This window comes from Meleagris gallopavo, chromosome 1 (genome assembly GCF_000146605.3).
Source record: "Meleagris gallopavo isolate NT-WF06-2002-E0010 breed Aviagen turkey brand Nicholas breeding stock chromosome 1, Turkey_5.1, whole genome shotgun sequence".
Lineage (NCBI taxonomy): Eukaryota > Metazoa > Chordata > Aves > Galliformes > Phasianidae > Meleagris > Meleagris gallopavo.
This window is the reverse complement of record NC_015011.2, coordinates 86,619,960-86,637,701: the sequence shown is the minus strand read 5'-3', so window position 1 is coordinate 86,637,701 and position 17,742 is coordinate 86,619,960. Positions and strand designations below refer to the sequence as shown.

The 17,742-nt window shown below is 39.7% G+C and overlaps 1 protein-coding gene across 1 annotated transcript in view; it reads right to left on the bottom strand.

Annotated features, from left to right (window-relative positions):
• Window positions 1-17,742, bottom strand: part of LOC100550885 (ephrin type-A receptor 3-like) — a 91,167-nt gene that overhangs the window by 52,904 nt on the left and 20,521 nt on the right. Inside the window, exon 2 of the mRNA XM_019611903.1 lies at window positions 431-586. Coding sequence (XP_019467448.1) covers window positions 431-586 — 156 coding nt within the window. The remainder of the gene's footprint in view (window positions 1-430; window positions 587-17,742) is intronic.

The window sequence follows — 17,742 nt, the reverse complement described above, 5'->3', positions numbered from 1 at the left end:
AAACTGTTCTATTTACTTCCTGTAGAGAAATCTGAAATATTTCACTAGACTACAAACCAGAGCATCAAGAACCACGTTTTGCTCTGAACAGTTAGTACTCTGAGGGCATAGTTCAGGACAGAATGTCACTCTTCTAGAGTTGTTCTGTAGGACAGCTACCGATAATGGCTCTTGGACTTTGATAAAAATATTGGTATGAGTTTAAAAGTCTTAGCTCTCCTTCTCAAATCTGACAGAGAACTTGGAGAAAATGAAAAGAAAATGACACAAATCCCGCCCAATAATTTCTGGTAGCCTGTCCAACATGTATGAAAACATGGCAGGCAATGGATGGCTGACTGCAATGGAACATGGGAGGAAGCAAGCAAGCTGCTCAGATACGGATGGAAGAGCAAAAAACGACAGCCCCAAGCACAATGATGCTACTCACTGGTGCAAGCCATGGATGGAGGGTCTTTCTCAGAGCGAAAGTAATTCTTTTCACACCTGCAGTTCAGAGATGCATCTTCATAGGTGGAGCTGTGAGGTGGGCATTTGGCACACTTCACATTGCCAGCAGAAGCTTTATAGAACCCAGGTCGACAAGCTGCAAAATGAAAAGAATGAAATTTTAAATTTCATGGACAGCTCTTCTATTTTTACAGGTGATCTTTTAATTGTCCTGGAAACTTTCATATATAGATCATATTTTGGAGTGTTTACAATCTGAAACCCACAGTTTTCTCATGAGAAAGCTGACAGAAATTAATTTCTTAGTAGAATGAAGTCCTTCATGAATCAGCTTCGATTTATACTGTTTTGCTTGAATAGTAGAACAGTATATTGCAAGAGGAAACATTTTCTACACTGCATTACAAGAACTTCACTTATTTTTCTTAGCTTCTGGTTTGTTTACCAAAACATGGTCCCTAAATTGCATAAGAAACTAACTGTATCCACTTACTGTTGCTGAGATTTGTTTACAAGGGAATGCTAATTGTAAGCTATTCAGTTCAGTGTGACTAAGCCATCCAAAATCAAGAAAACAACCTGAATAGTGATAGATCTATTCCATTACTGAAGGCCCACACATCAGACTCTATGAGCTGCCTCTGATACTGACTACAAGAAATTTGTAGGATATGTACTGTGAGGATGCTTTTCATGTTAACACAGTCCTCTAGGGATGGTGCTGGAGCCCACAGAATCTGCTTCTGACAAAGTCTTGGTGGTGGTGTTTCACCAACATTTGCACATCCTTTCTGTTTTGGTTCCTGTTGCATTTCAGACCGATTCAAAGCCATATTTGCATCAGATGAAAATGATCTTTGAAGCAAATTACAGAAATGAACAATCAAGTAAATATCTTTTTATGAAAAACTCATGCAATTAAATAACATGGTTGACTTCTTTCCAGTAAGATGATCTCACCATCTAAAAATTGAAAAAAATTAAACCAAAACCAGATAACACTCAGACTCTGCAGCTCAGCTGTGGTTTCTCTCCAAGGCACGCATCCTTCTCCAAATGGAATTTACTCAGTATGGTCATTCTGGCTGACACACCAATAAGACTGTAACCATAACTACACAACAGCTGTACTACAGCAGCACACAGGCAACGAAACAAAAGAGATTGCATCTCAAAACAGGTTCACCTATTGCTTTCATTTCACAGCAAGCACTTGCCTAACACACATTACTAACAACCTTAGGAAACCCCAATACATTCTCATATAATGTTAAAATAATAATAATAAAAAAGAGCTATACAATCTAAAACACAATCTGTATGTGTCTGGATCCCAGACAGTTAAGCATAACTAAAATGGTCCTGGACCTGCCATTGATTTAAAAGCTACTTTGAAACCAAAAGAATAGGTTCACCAGTCTTAGCATAAACCAAAGCAGGCTCACATATTTCATTTTTGCTTATGGAGGTGAGCTGATTCACAAATGTAGTATGAAACACAAGATACAAGATGATGTGGTTCTGTCCATCCATGCATGCAGTGCTCAAACAGAAAAATAAGTTTGGATGAGCAGACTGTGGTAATCAAAAATTATTACAACACTTTCATAAGAGATGGAGTAGAGGGAAGCTGAAGTACGGGCTATTCAGTTCACACAGTACCATCTATAATCGTTTCCTACATGTATTTCTGGTTCATTAGCTTTGGGCACCAAACACCTGAGTGAAATGCACTGGAAAAGCAGAGGGAAACCAAAACCTCACACAGCTGCACATTCAGTCTTGAAACATCTTAACAAAGAAAAACCTCCTGGCACAGCACTGAGCCTGTCTGGAGAAATGTTTCACAGGGAAGTGCTAATCTCAGCCACCCTCCAGCACTTCGAAGCCCTTGCAAATAGAGGCTGCTTGGCTGCAGCTGCCGCCTCCCACGCCACACTAACAAAACAGCTGAGAAAGTCATCTCCCACTTCATAGTGCCTCCTGCAAGCCTTAATGAAGTAATCCCCAGGTTGAGCCTCTGGTGCACAGTGCCACCAAGCAACTTGTGAAAGCTGAATTGCTAAAAATACTTCTGTAGCAAAGCTTGCAGACCCTCATGCCAAGCTGTAGGATTCAGCACAGCCTGACCTTCTGCAGCTGGGGCTGCTTTTGTTTCCACCTCATCCAAGCCTGCGAGGCTTTTTGGCGATTTGTGTTTGTTTAACTTCAGGAAAATAAAGGAGCATCTCTTAAACACCTTCACTAGGAGAAAATACAGCAGAGAATTAGCTTTTTTTGATTTTGGCTGCAGTTGTTGCAGTCCTAAAACTCAGCTCTCATCCCTTCTCAACTACTGCCCCATGATAAACAGGTCACATCTATTTGTCTCTATTATCCCTCCTGCTGACAGAGGAGCTTCTGAGTATTTTACTGCCTTGTGGTCCAGAATGGGCTTTCCTGGTCCCGAGAAGGGATAGCAGTCCCACTCTTTCCAGTACCAGTAACCAAGACAGCACATAAAGAAACAAGCACCACACTGCTGCTACGTATTCATTTATACACCATCTTCACCAGAAGTTCCTGTGGAAATTCAGTGCCAGTTATCAAAAACAAATGGCTTCACTTAACCATATCTCCTTAGCTTGAAGGACATTTTCATATTTGTGGAAAACATATACAAGACAAAGAGGTATTTCTGAGTACATATATATAAATCTTACACATTTTAATAATTTGTTATATTAGTTTAAAATAAAGATTGGAAAAAAGACTAAGAATCTAAAGCTGAACCTTTGCCGTGTGGTTGGTCTTCCCACCAGACAATATGCTCATTAAGCAAAATTTATTCATAACACCTGAGCATTCATTTATGGGATGCAATTACAGTAATATTGCTTATTTGAGACATATTTGAAGCCAATGTTTCTTAATAAGATAATGAATTAAACATCAATAAACAAGCTTGCATAAGCAGCGGATAGATTTTGTGGGTGAGTATGGTAAAGGAAGGAATCAAACTTCTTCATTAAGTAGTGCCTTAGAGGGCAGTAAGGTACTGTGGCACAGGCTGCCTAGATATTTTGTGGATACCCCAACCCCGGTAGCATTCAAGACTGGGTTGGACAGAGCTCCGGGCAGCCTGATCTAGTGGGGTAGCAGTCCTGCCCATGGCAGAGGGTTAGACCTTGATCTTTAAGGTTCCTTCCAACTCAAGCCATTCCATGATTCCATGAAAAACACTAGCCTCTATTTAAGAAAAGGTGGTGCTTGTGTGGGGGAGAAGAGAGGAAGAAGCAGGAGCCAAATCAGGCTGCTGTTTTTCCAGAGGGACAGAGACATCCCTGTTTCCCTACTGCCACCACAGCATCTGGTGGTGGAGATGCACTGCTGGATCCCTGCTGTCCCAGCACGTCCTAGCAAGGACATCCTGATCTCATAGCTTCCCCTCAGGCTGTCTCACACTTACTGTCTCTGTCAGAGCAATTTAAGATTATTCAGCACTGCAGCCCAAAGGAAGGAAAAAAAAAAAAAGAAAGGAAAAAAAAAGGCAATTACACTTGAAATTGAAGCTTGGAATGGGAGTGCAAACAAGAAATCATCTGAATGTATTTAGTGTTATTATTCTTTTCTTAATAATTTCTTAATTTCTTATTTCTGATATAAAAAGAACTCTTTAACTGTCTTTCCTTCTTTCTTATGTCAAAAAAAATGGATTACATGAACTGACAGAAGAAATTTTGTCTTTTTAAAGTGAACATCACAGCTTCTGCTTCAGTCAGGTTGAAAATAAAAGCACTAGCACACCAAGTGTTCACTGAATGTGTAATTTCAGCATGGGAACACCTCTGAGAAGCATATTTTGTTAACATTTTCTTTCAGAAGCCAAGGATTCTTTTTTCTCCCTCAGTTCCATGTGCTTTTGAACAAAAGATAAGAATGCGATTACCTGTTCCTGCATTGCTGAAAGTAGCAACATTACTAATAGGTTAGTGTATTAAAAACAAACAAACAAACAAAACTAAAATAATATCTTGCATTTGCATGTATTTCATATGAAGCATTCAAAGTCAGCAAACCTCTAGGGAAGTAGAGGTCTCAGAGGTCCCTTTGGGGACATTGGGCTGGGAGAAAACTTCTCTCCTGCAGCCCCAGTCTCACTACCCTCCCTAGGCAGGGGGCAGTGGGAATTTGTCCCCAGGGTTCCTCACTGCTCAACACTTGCTGGCAGTGGTAACTCCTGCACTACTCCAACCACAAATATTATTTTACAACTGTATTTGGACTGACTTCCATCTCTTCAGCATGAGTGCGAGCCACATTGGCTTCATTGAAGTTACCTGCTGGTAAGAGCTTCAGGACTGCAGCTGTCCTCATTACTGGGTAAAAATGAGTTTCCTTAAGCTGAAATTGATGAGTTCCTTAGAGGGTGGTGAAAGTTACTTCAGTGAGGAAAAAACAACTCTACATGGCCATCTACAGCATTTGCTAAAACAAATAGGACTGTCTTTTCAACAGTCAAGTGACTAATGTGTTTGAGAGGAAAACATAGTCCTAATTAAGGGTTAAATGATTCGATTTGAATTCATTTCAAATTAAAATACTAAACTGTTAAGTAAATTTCAGCATCCAAACTCTGTAGTCTGCTATACACAACACTACCACCAACTCCTAGCCATGCACACCACTGAACACATGCAAACCATGCAACCAGTCTTGCAGTCCTACCGCCTCAGTCCACCATCACCAGAGGATGTCCCTCTGCTCTTCATGCCAGGAATAGACATAGCAGGCCTTGGGGCCTGGATCAGTCACTGCAGCACACTGGAGAAGGATATGGCTGCAGCTACTGTGCGATCAAGTGCTCCTCTGCTGCTCAAGTAAGCAGCCCAAGGATGAAACATCACTGTGGCACTGAGTCACAGAATTTAGCAAATAAGGGAAGGCGAAGACTTTGCAGCATTGTCAAGTCCCTTTTGGAAGCACGTACAACTTTCTTCTCACCACATGTGTGAAGATCGTGGTCAGGAGATGATGGCAGCTCAATCTTCTTATCAGCAGCAGAACTGGACCCATATACATGCACAAATGCAAAATCAGATGTGGCACAGCATTCAGCTTGTGAAAACAGGTGACATAGCCAGCAGCATAAATTAATCTTATAAAACTCCAAACCATTTTCCTTGGATAGGTCACCTTTTTTCCCTTCCTGCATGTGTTTATACCTTTGGTAAACAACAGAAAGGTAAAAACCATGATTAATTTTAAATGAAGGATATTTCCCAACTGCTCATTTCACACTTCTGTCACAAATTGTATTCAGCCATGTGTCATTCATGTGCTATATTAAAAATAACACTGGATAGAGGTACTACACTTTTGGCTCAGATACATAAGAGTAGGAAATGAAGGTAAAATTCTGCCCTGAATCATCCCATCATCAGTTTCTATTACACATCATTCACTGCACTGAAAATGTCTCATTTTCTCCTCCCTTGCTCACTCCGGCGCCCTGCTCTGCCGGAGACACTGCATTATAATATGGATTTCCTGCAAAATCCCTCAGAGCAGGGAAACAGTCTTCAGCAGCGCTAGCTGATATTAGTATACACAGAGCCACTTAATCCATGGCTTTATACAGGCGCACATCCTTTTTTCCCCTGGACTCTAGGAATCTTCTTGCATGCCTACACAACCCAGATAGGCTTCTATAAAGTAGAGCATATTTTCAATTCTTATTTCTATAGGACTTAAGACAAGCTTTTTGTCACCGGATCCGAGTAAAGAGTATGACACCACTTCAGGGAGTAATCCTCAGAGCCGAGTACTGCACCATGCTGTAGGAACACAGGCGGGGGAGAGAATAGCATACTTTGATAGGTCCCTGTACCTACTGAGGAGGAGGAAGAAGAGTAATAGGCATCAGCAGCCCTAAGGCTTCCCCACTGGCGGAGATGTCCACTCTAGGTTACTGCAACTTGCAGAGCATCATGTTTTCTCTTTTCTGGGTTGTAGTGCTGTAGCCCAGAGGAGGAGGGAAATATGTCTGAGAAAGGTTTTAATGAAGGTTAAAATCCCTGGTGGAATGGAACCCACCAGAAGATCCCCAGGAAGAGGCACAGATATTGGCTTCTTCCTTCTTCCCATCACCAAATGTTCTGTTAACTGGGGAAATAAAAGCTTCCAGTTCGTTCACCAAGACGTAATAGACACCAACTCCACTGCAGTCCTCAGTATGCTATGTATAATAACTGAAATAATTACCAAACTGCTAGCAGCAGGAGCAACCTAGCCATTTTTGCTGAGCATTATCACCAAATCAATAATATCTCGTACTTTATTTTCTGTGCATGAAACATACTTTTTACTCTGAAAACACAGACAAAATTAAAAGTTGCATTTTAAATATTAAAAAGACGTAACCATCACTATTTCCATTATTAACTTTGCAAAATGCAGCTGCTTATTACGATAACTTATCTTCAGGGGGAAGACAAGTGCAGAAGAAAGCATCGCCTGTGTACACTTTTGCATCTATAGATGAGAAAATCACAGCCAAAGCTGCTGGCAGATGTGAAGCACAGCAGCTGTCCACAGCTAGAAGAGATCAACAGATAGCAAAGACAGCACAGTTCCTTTCCTCCCACAGTGACAGGGCTATCATCTGAGGGCTCAGGAAATACTCTCTCTCTTCTTCACCTGCCCCTTCCCCTCCAGCCCTTCCCCGGCAGGATGGATGGTGTGCTGCACATGCAGCAAGGATCCACTGTCATGTGATGCTGCAGTGCTTCTAGAAAAATCATTCTGGGAATAAGCACTCATTTTTCACACCTGAAAGCTGCTGCCAGTACAAAAAAACACACTCAGTAGTATTCAATCTTACTCATGAAATTTCTGCTTTTTCCTCCTCACTTCATATTTTATAGTGATCTGTGACCTTAATGTATTTTAATCAGATGCTTTTTAAATTGGCTTTACTCCCAGGTCAAGTCATTCAGCAGAAACAATTCCTGTTCTTTGTTTAATAACTGTTACTGGCAGACATATTAATTATATGTACATAAGAGATAGCTTTATCTTGAGGGAATAACACTGCACCTTTCAACCGCAGTCTGTAATAGTTTCATGTTATGCCTTGCAGGCTTCTGCATCTCCTTTTATGAAGTGCATTATGGTCATGATTGCTACCAGCAGCATTGTTAAAAGTGCAACGTCAGAGACAGTCGGTGCTAAATGCAGCACTACAGTAAAGTTGTCCTAGCTTTTGGGTATGTAAATATCATGCTCCAAAATGCATAAGGCATTTCAGCTCATTTGCATGCATTTGTTGGGGGGAAGGAGGGAAAGGGAAGAAATCTTTCGTTAACAGGAAATCACTGAGAACCACAGTCTTGATTTGGAATTTAAAGAAAATAAACACAGCTCTACCTTAATTCCACCCATACTTGGTGAGTCACTTAAGCAAGTATTAAAAAAGAGAATTTAATAAACCTATGTTTATGAGCAGTGTCTTTCACTCTCCCTAAACAACATGTTTTCCTGAAGTACAGCCTGGACACACTGAGATATATTAAACTGTCATTTTGACGAACAAAGAAATCCCATGTTCTGTTTCTTCAGAAGCTAATTTAATCCACACTGAGATGAAAAATAACTTCCTAATTTAAGAGGTATTAAAAAACAAACAACAGAGCAAACAAACAAAAAAAGACTTAAAGAAATACCAGAAAACATACCCAGTATCAACTTGGACTGAGAGAAAAAAAAGGTTGTGTGAGCATTCCTGCAAAGAAATCTGAGAATTTTAAGTGACCATTTGGCAAGGACAGAGTGTCAAGATACTTTTCCCTTGAAGTCAGACTACCCTATGGACTTCTTGAAGGTAAACGAGAGGTAGGATCCTAATTGCTTCAAACGATGGATATTTCCTGACACCAGTGTACAAAATACAGACCTGAGTGCCACAGGGGCACAAGCTCTTGTGAAGGTGTTTCCTTCCCAGCGCAGGGGAACCTGTGTGCTGTTGGGAAGGCACTGCCCATGCTTCACTCTTTTCAGAGATGAAAAACGAAAAGAGTGGCCTCTAGTCTCCCTAGGCTAGATTTAATTAATAAGTGAAAAACAGCTTTATCGCTTTACATTGAGGTGGTTGTATAATTGCCCTGTGCCCAATCTAGGCTAACAAGTTTGTATGTGGAAGCTGATAAAAATAAAGAATAAATGAATTGTCAGACAGGTTACATCTAGCCCTAAAACTTAACCTTTGTTAACTTGCACCTAATGGTAACACCATCTGAAAGTGCAAGGGAAAATCACTTGTTCTCCTGAATTATTTTACTCTGATCTCTAAAGCCTAGGTATTATTTCAAAGACCTAAAGCAAAGGGTTTAGTATAACTGCTAGTTTATCACTAACAAATATTAATTATGGTAAGCCTCCGTGCTACTGTCATATATGTGGAATAGGTGATATTTTTTGCTAAAGCCTTGTCTCAATATTAATTTCTCTGACATTCCTGTCCCAGTTGTTTGTGGCAATGCACATATGTTGTTCCAAAACAGTGAATTCAGAACTACGAAAAGTCTGCATTTTGTCTCTGGCATGGAAAGAAGATGAATTGGCTTTTATCGAGGCTGAACGTTCTACTGAAGCGTTCCACCTTTGTTAATGCATGCAGGAGAACATCACTCTCCCCCTTTTTACAGGTGAGCAAATTAATACAGAATAGGCTCTGAATCCTTTCTTTCAGTGCCACCTCCTAATCAAAATGCTGTCTTGTGGTTTGCGATGCTAAGAAGAGCTCCCAAATGACACAGGTCCACTACTGCAATTAGCATGAATTAGTACTTTTGTTAATAGTCTCAGCTGAGCTGTCAAATTAATTGGAAAAGAAATTTAACAAATATCTTTCCCCTTAGAGATACTCTTTCGGGTCAGGCTTGAGGCATTTTGACTGAGCAGTGTGGGGGAAGCATATACTTCTTGGTTCCTCACCAAACCTGCTTTGCTGATGAAAATAGAAGATGTTGCTTTCTGGGGCTGTGAATCTGGTACCTGTGACAAGCAGTAGATTGACATAGAAAAGACAACTGATTGTTCAATCCCGGGAAATATTCCAGCTGCTGGTAAAAATGAATTAATGGATTAAAAGACTGGATTAATGGACGGTGGCTAAAAAATCTAAACATTCATTTTTCAGGGAATCTCATTTTTTACACGTCAAAGTTAGCTCTTTCAATTTATCTCTAATTTGCACAAGCATCCATAAATAATGCATTGTTTCCCCGTTTTTAAGCTATATATGAACTCAGCTACTGCAGTCAAAACATGGCCAGATGCTTACAAGCATCTTGTGGTTGAGGAAGCAAGTACTTGGACATGGTTTACAATTCTCCTCCACTACATACACATACACATACACACACAAAAAGGAGTTGGCAGTTTTAACCACTCAGATTAACAAGAGACCAGAATTTAAAATTCTGTGTCTATGCTTCATACAGTGACAGCTACTTGAATTTCTTACCGTTTCACTGCCAACCGTTGACACATTGCTGCTTGAATTCATGAAGAAATGGTGCTGGGAAAGGGAAGCTCTTAAGTGGAGAAGTGGTACATCAACAGCAGGAGTTGAAAACTGTATGAAAAATTTCCTGTGGTCTAAGTCGCTGTTACTACTTGCTGACATAAGTTTGGGATGCAATTTAGTGTGTCAGAACACAGTTGTAATTTGTAACAGCATGTAAGAAGTAGTCATTGTTTGGATGATTATGCTGCTAATGTCACCTGATGGGTACATCTACATAACCATTTTATAAGCATTAAAGTTCAGATCTGAAGAGTGCTCCTAAAGCAAATTCTCAGTTGTTCCTTCTGCTTGTGATTTGCTTTACACTATCAACTCTAGAGCATATGAACAGGTAATCTAGGTGATGCTACATGCATTCTACAAGATGGGACTACAGTCAACATAGAGTAAAATCTAATGAAATAACTATAGTAACAGTACGGGTATAAATATCATATCAACCGCATTTCTCTACAGATCTGTTCCCAGTGGGCTACAAAACCTGCTAATGTAGACATAACACACAATTACTAATTTTCAAATATGTCAGTGCAGTCAGCATTGATGAAATTGTTACATATTTCTAAGAAGATTTTAAAAGCTCTAGTAATGGAAATACATATGACTTTATAAAAGCCATTAAGCATATAATCACAAATAAACAGATATTATCAGCAGTATTTTACATTTATTAGGACACACAGTGGGCATAAACAAAGGTTTCAGTAATTACTAAAAGTCTTTAATCAGAAGACCAAATCATTATGGCTTCATCATCTTCACAACCACCTCTTCTCTACACGTGCCTTTTTCACTGATTGCATTTTCATCTTTCCAAGGGAAAGCCTGAAACTTAACCAGTTACAGCCTCTGGGGAACCTCTGCAGTGATAATCTTCTCACAGCTGAAGGGAAAAGCCCAAGGCTTTTGCAAAGCTATCTAACCACTCAAGTGCAATATTTACACACTGTATGCTTTAGCTGTTATCTGGGCTTCCTTGGTATTTTGCCATTTTAGAGGAGAACTCTTAATTACTTAACATGCATTTTCTATGTGTGCATTATAAAATGACTTGCTTTGCAGAGTAAGCAATTATCTGAACAAAAAAAAAACAACAGTTAAACGTAAATGGAAAAAAAGCCAAAGTCCTACAGTTCAGCATTTTTCTTCACTCAATACCTGTGTGAATTCAACAGGAGTGGAAATTCAAATATTTAGAAAACAAGTCATCTCACCTATTGCTACAGAACTAAAACTCTTCCTATAATGGGGAAGGTTATAAAGAGCAAAGGAAACAAGAACTCAGTGTTCTTCAACAGCATTCCCTTTGGAATTTATCAGAAAGGAAAGGGAACTATGTTTTCAGGGTTGCATTCTGTGTATATTTACTCTAGCAAGTGCTTCTGAGTGCTAGTATAAAACGCCACAGATTCGGTGGACAGTTTTCAGTTCTACTGAAGACCAATGCTATTAGCAAGTTGGCACCTCTCCATGCTGTGGAGAAAAGAACTAAAGAACAGAATTAAAATATTTTTAATGATTCTGCATTGTTTTATACAAAAGCTTTTGCTGCTTAGACATCATCCGGTTTCCCAATTAAAGGAAAAATAAGGAATGATAATGATCACCATTGTTTATATTTCAGTTTTTCAACTTCTTGACTGAACAACTCAAAAGCTGAAACAAAGGAAGCTGAAAAGATATAAAAACCCCTCAAAAGTCAAAGGCTTTACTCACCAGGAGGTATAAAATTCCTCATCCATTAGTACTAAGTAATGGAAAAGAAGGGCTGTGATGTTTTCCTGATACCACCTTCTCCTACTAGAAATATTCCCACCTACTCTCCTTACAACCCTGTGGGGCTGACCGAGAATCCTGAGCTACACAGTCTGCAGCTCAACTGAAATAACTTTTATGCTCTGCAGTGAAAATAAGGAAATAAAATGGGGCTGGTTACATTTACTTTATCAAACTCATCAGAGTTCTGCATCTACAAGAACCTCTTTCACTTCTGATCAAACAAGGCCATAAAACCTGATGCCATGTTTGATAATGAAGTAAATTATATGCTGGGATATTGAACCAAAATTAAATCTCTGTGGGTCAGGGCAGCCCACTGCTATCTAGATTATATATGATATACCATCACAATGATGTATGTGAAACACAGGAAATTGTTGTATATTAATAGAACAGTAGTTCAATCAACCCTATGAACAATATCCAATATATTCAAGTGCAAATATATCTTGATCTGGTTGTAAAACTAGTGGAAGGATAGCAATTTATTAATTAATAAAGCCTTCCAACCCTTTTTATATGTGCAAAATTAAAACATGTCACTGCCATAGAAAGGAGAGCAAAAGTGAAAAAAATGTTCTCCTTTCTTTACTAAGGCACATAAAAATAAATGCAAAATTTTGGCTATTATTTGAAGAATAACAACAAAACATATCAGGAAGAAAGCAAGCTCTCTGAGCAACCAAAACTTACAAAATAGCATATAAATTTCCCAATATGTGACATGGGACACAAAAATATGTTCCCGAGCAAACTGAAAGAAATCATGTTAAAAAATCTGTTCAGAAAAATGAAATATTACTGTTCTCAAAGTGCTTTTGGCAAAGCTATAAGAAAAGCACCCCTACATCCTCTACTGTTATTTCTTCCACCACCCTGTATGCCACAGAGCAACAAACCCAAGCTCTGCCCCAAATCTCACTCACACATTTCTTTGTCAAGTCTGGGGGATGCCTCGGGATGAGAGGCTGGAATGCAGCCGTTCACAACAGTACCTGAGGGTTCTGGCTGGCAGCAAGTTGAATATAATCCAGCAGCATGCTCCAGCAGCCCAAAGGGCCAACTGCACCCTGAGGTGCATCAGGCCCAGTGCTGCCACTAGGTGGGAGAAGGGGCTGTCCCATTCTGCTCTGTACTGTGCAGGCTCACCTCCTTCAATGGGTGCAGCTTTGGGTGCCACAGAATAAGACAGAAAAAAAAAAGTTAACAAGAGCCCAAAGCAACTGCTCAGGTGCAGCTTGTTTGCAGTGTGCTCCAGGATGCTTCTAGGGACGACAATAGTCTATCTGAAGTTCTTTACTATGAGAGTGGTGAGGTGCTAGAACAGGCTGCCCCATCCCTGAAGGTGGGGCCCTGGGCAACCTGGTCTAGTATTAAATGGGGAGGCTGGTGGCCCTGCATGATGCGGGGGGGTTAGAGATTCATGATCCTTGAGGTCTCTTCCAACCCGGCCCATTTTGTGATTCTGTGAAGTTACTTAAAATGCATCTTTCGGCAAACGCATGATTCTGCAGATCATGAACACTCGTTACATAGGCAGCCCATATGTAGGTTTTCTACTATGTAAGTAACTCAGTTCCTTAGCCAGATTAAGCCACTAAGTCGAAGTATAATAGGAATCTGATAATAATAAATATAAAAGCATGAATGCATCTATATAAAGCACAGTGTCCATATAAATCAATAAAACATTTATACATTTTCGCTTGTTCCTCTCCTGGCTGCCTGCGCTCAATGTCAGGTTAGATGTATAGAATGAGTGATTACAATAGGCAAGTATAGCTGTTTATTTTGAAGGTACTGTCAAAATGCATTAGCCAAATGCCATATTGGAGCATAACTAATCTGGAATGATCTTCCACTGACATGAATTTCAAAAGTGCTGTGGTCTGTTGTGCTGACATCATGAAGCAAGATTAAGACAGCTCTCCACAGCTGTAAATCCAGCACACAAGATCCAAGCTGATTAAGCACTTTCAACCCTTTCAACCCCACCTGGTGCCAAGAAAGTGGCACACAGAACCCCTGAGTTTGTCTCATTATCATCTTATGAATGAACTGTGCATGAACCTCCCTTGCACTACTTTCTGTACTGATAAAATACCATTGTCTGACAAACGTATGGCTAAGGTAAGAAGAGGTAGCTTCACTGTTTCTCTGCTGCTCCATGCCACTTGCGACAGAGAGTATGAGCTACTGCATTCAGGGACAGATGGTCGTGCTATGAACAGGGACAGATTTGCAATGACTGGGAACACACTCACTTTCAGATATAACCCAAGTTAACTTTCTGTTGACCCTTTCGTAATGAGGAAAGCTTTGATTCTATAATAGGATGAAGGAATGTTTTTCTATTTCCCCACTATTTTTCTTGGTTACAGCAAACACATATGGAAAGCAATGAGTAGAAGTAAGCTACCAGCAACTAGCCTTGTTAATCCCAATGAATAGTGTAGTGTAAAGTAAGAGCTGCAATACTTACGACTGATTTAACAGCTGCTATCAGTCCCAGTTTAGCAAAGCCTGCTGCAACATTTGTAAAATTGTCTTGAATCATATTACTTCCTGTCCTGCAAAGCAGACGGAAATGTTTCCACCCTGCGTGCTTGGACACATCCTCCATTTGCTTTGCCCTATCTGTAACAATGGTTCTCAGTTTATCTGAAATGAACAGAGACTGGCAGCACCATGATCAATTCAGTATGCAACTCTCACCAGTTTAACAGGTGGCCTCTTCTGAAGCTCAGAAGAAAAGGTTAAACTTGATGGGACAGAGTAGGAAAGAAGGAGCAGCATTCTCCAGAGCTGGCTCTTGTCATGAACAGCAGACAAGTGGAACAGGTTCTGTTCATCCTACAATTCCTTCCCTCTGAATCTGCAGGGGGAAAAATAATTATCTAAATTTCACCAGAAGAAACACTCAGCTACCGAGCAGCCAGGAATGGGAAATTCTGGACTTGAAGTTTTTAGGAGAATGTGTACCTATCAGTCTTTGCGTATTCACACTTCTGACCATTCTGAAATAAAACCTAGTTTCAAAGACTTGTAACCTCCCAGAGAACTTCTCAGAGAACCTCATAAGAACAGAATATTGCAGAGAAATAATTTAATTAAAGTAACAGGAACTTAAGATATGTTGTGGAAGTTACAGATGTCATCTCTTTTCATAATCCTTATTGAAGATAGGTGAACACTTGAAGAGAGACTCATTAAGAAGTGCAATCAAAGCTAACCTTCCACCGGAACAAATTGAAGAGCTGTGATACAGGAGAATGTCACTTCAATCATATTCCGTTTCTGCTGTACATTTGTAAATTTCACATGTGCCATTTCAGTCATCATTTATTTATTTAACTTCGTGCTTTTAGTCAAGAATTCAGCTTGGTTGGCTATCTCAAAAAGAAAGTTATTATCTCAGGGTATTTAGTGCATATCTTACACTGTGAGGTATTCTTATGAAATTTGGAGACACAAATTTTCTATTCTAATTCATGGCTGGTTTTATTTTTGTCCTAAATTCAGAACGGCTTTAGTTCTTTCATCATGTATGCAAGAAAGCAGGTAACACATATCTCACAGAAATAGAAGGAGCATGAAGAGTTGTTCCTTTTGTCGACTTCTTCTTTCCTGTTTGTTTTGCTTTGTGGTTTTGTGATTTCATTGTTGTGGTTTGTTTTTTAACTGACAATCCTCCATCTGCCCTCTGTCCTACCTCCGACTGTTGCCATTTTGTGAAATCTTTGATCAGTTGTAGCCAAAATTCACATTGATGAGACCAGAATTTTGCAACCTACTCTAGGGAACCTGCTTTAGCAGGAAAGTTGGACTAAATCAGGCATCTCCCACCTCAGCTTGCACTGCAGCCATTCCCTGTCCCACACCATCACAGTAGCAGCTCTGCCTCACCACCCCTCAGTACCGATGGAACCCCACCTGGACTGAATCCAGGGCACAGGATGCAGTGCAGTGCCACATCAAGTGATGCCAAATAATGTTACGCATTTTGATACACTGGCAAAACACAATCATGTGAACAGACAAGAATATGCAACAGTGATGTCCATTTTGACAAAGGAATTCTAGAGTAGGTTACAAGATTGACAAAAAATATATATATATATCATTTTTTTGGTTTATTTGTGCCTCCATTTTCAGGCAACATAAATACATTACCTCATTACCTGCACATTTTCAAATGGAATATACTGAGTAGCAATCAAAAACTTGATCATGTCTCCTTACCAAACTTTTATAAGCCCCCTTTTCCCAGAGAGAAATACCCCTCACCTCACAGTCATGCCTTGTTCATGGCATCACTTTCTGATAGCATGTATATTAGTGAACAGTTATTTTCAAGGATGAAGCACAGGAAGAATAAAATGTCATCAACTATCTCTGATGAGCACCTTGAGAGCTCACTAAGAATTGCAACCACTGCCATCGAACCAAACTGAGGCATTAGTTTCACAAAAACAAGGTCACATATTCCACTAGTTTTATGCTTTGTTGCTCTCTTTGTTTTAATTAAAAATATTAAAAATTGAAATAAGTTTTGTTACTTATATACATCAACTATATTATATTATATATTTTATGACGGCTGCTCTGAAAGTAATATCTTCTATTTTTACTATGTTGGCCTACATCAACATCTTCCATCAGAGGTGGATGTTGGTGGTATGGCAGTAGAGGTTGAACCTTCATTCCATTACATTTTGTTGCCACTCAACAGATGGCAGCAGAGGGGCAGTCTGACACAATGGTGTCTGACATGGAAGGGCAAATGAAGCAAAGGTGTGTCATTCAGTTCCTCTACGTGGAAAAAATTGCATCCACTGATATTCATCGATGCTTACTGAGTGTTACAAATAATGGATGTGAGGCACTGGGGGTACTTTCGAGCAGTGGCAGCAACAACAGTGGGTCATCTCCACTGGTGCAGATTGTTTCAAGAGTGGTACACGGGCTCTTGCTCATCTTTGGTGAAAATACATGACTAATGTTGGTTACTGTTTTGAAAAAAAGAGTGTTTCATAGCTGATAATTTGCTCTATTAGTGTTATTGTGCTCATTTTGTCAGTTGTAAATAGGAGGCATTACTTTCGGAGCAACCTTTGTAAATGTGGCCCTAGACAACTCCTCTTTACTCAGTGCAGCTCAGGTAAGCCAAAAGGTTGGACAGCCATGGGTTGGATGATCTTCAGAGGTCTCTTCCAACCCCTGCAATTCTGCAATACTGAGTGCAACTGAAATTGTTGTTACCATTTTTTTTCCATCCTCTTGAATGCATGAGTGAAGAAAATCCCATTACCAGGTCCTAGATGTATGTTTTATCCAGCCCTCTCTACCCCCATGTACTCTTCCAAGTCTCCATAAGATCAACAGTTTATTTTTATCTCATTCTTCTCACAGAGTCCTTTCTCTGCAAGATGTTCTTTTACAATGTCTCCATCCACAGATGTTGTTCCACAACTGAGGCAAAATTTCAGCGTAAGAGTTAGGGCTCAGCTGGTAGTAAAGGGAAGTGCTTTATAAAAAAGCATCTTCCTCCTAAAATACTCAGACATTAAGAATGTCTAACAACAGTGGTTTAATCATGTAGTAATAATGTTTAAGAAGCCTGTGATACAGCTATCACCCAGTAAAACCAACTCATTTTATCCTTGCATCTAAGACATGCAGAAAAGGATACAGCTGGCTCTCTCCCCCATTTTTCTCCACAATTTTGTACTTCAGATTTTCTTATGAAGAGAACTTGCTCACACAAAATGTTTAAAAAAATACCTACGGCCCTTTCCAAGGCTACTTTTGATTGTGATTTCTATCCTAGAAAAGCACTGTAAAACTGTGCATAGGGTTGAATTTTCTACTGGACCGTAAATGGAGGGAAGGAAATATTTGAGGACCAACAAATAATATAAAATAATCGCAAAGAGACATTAGTA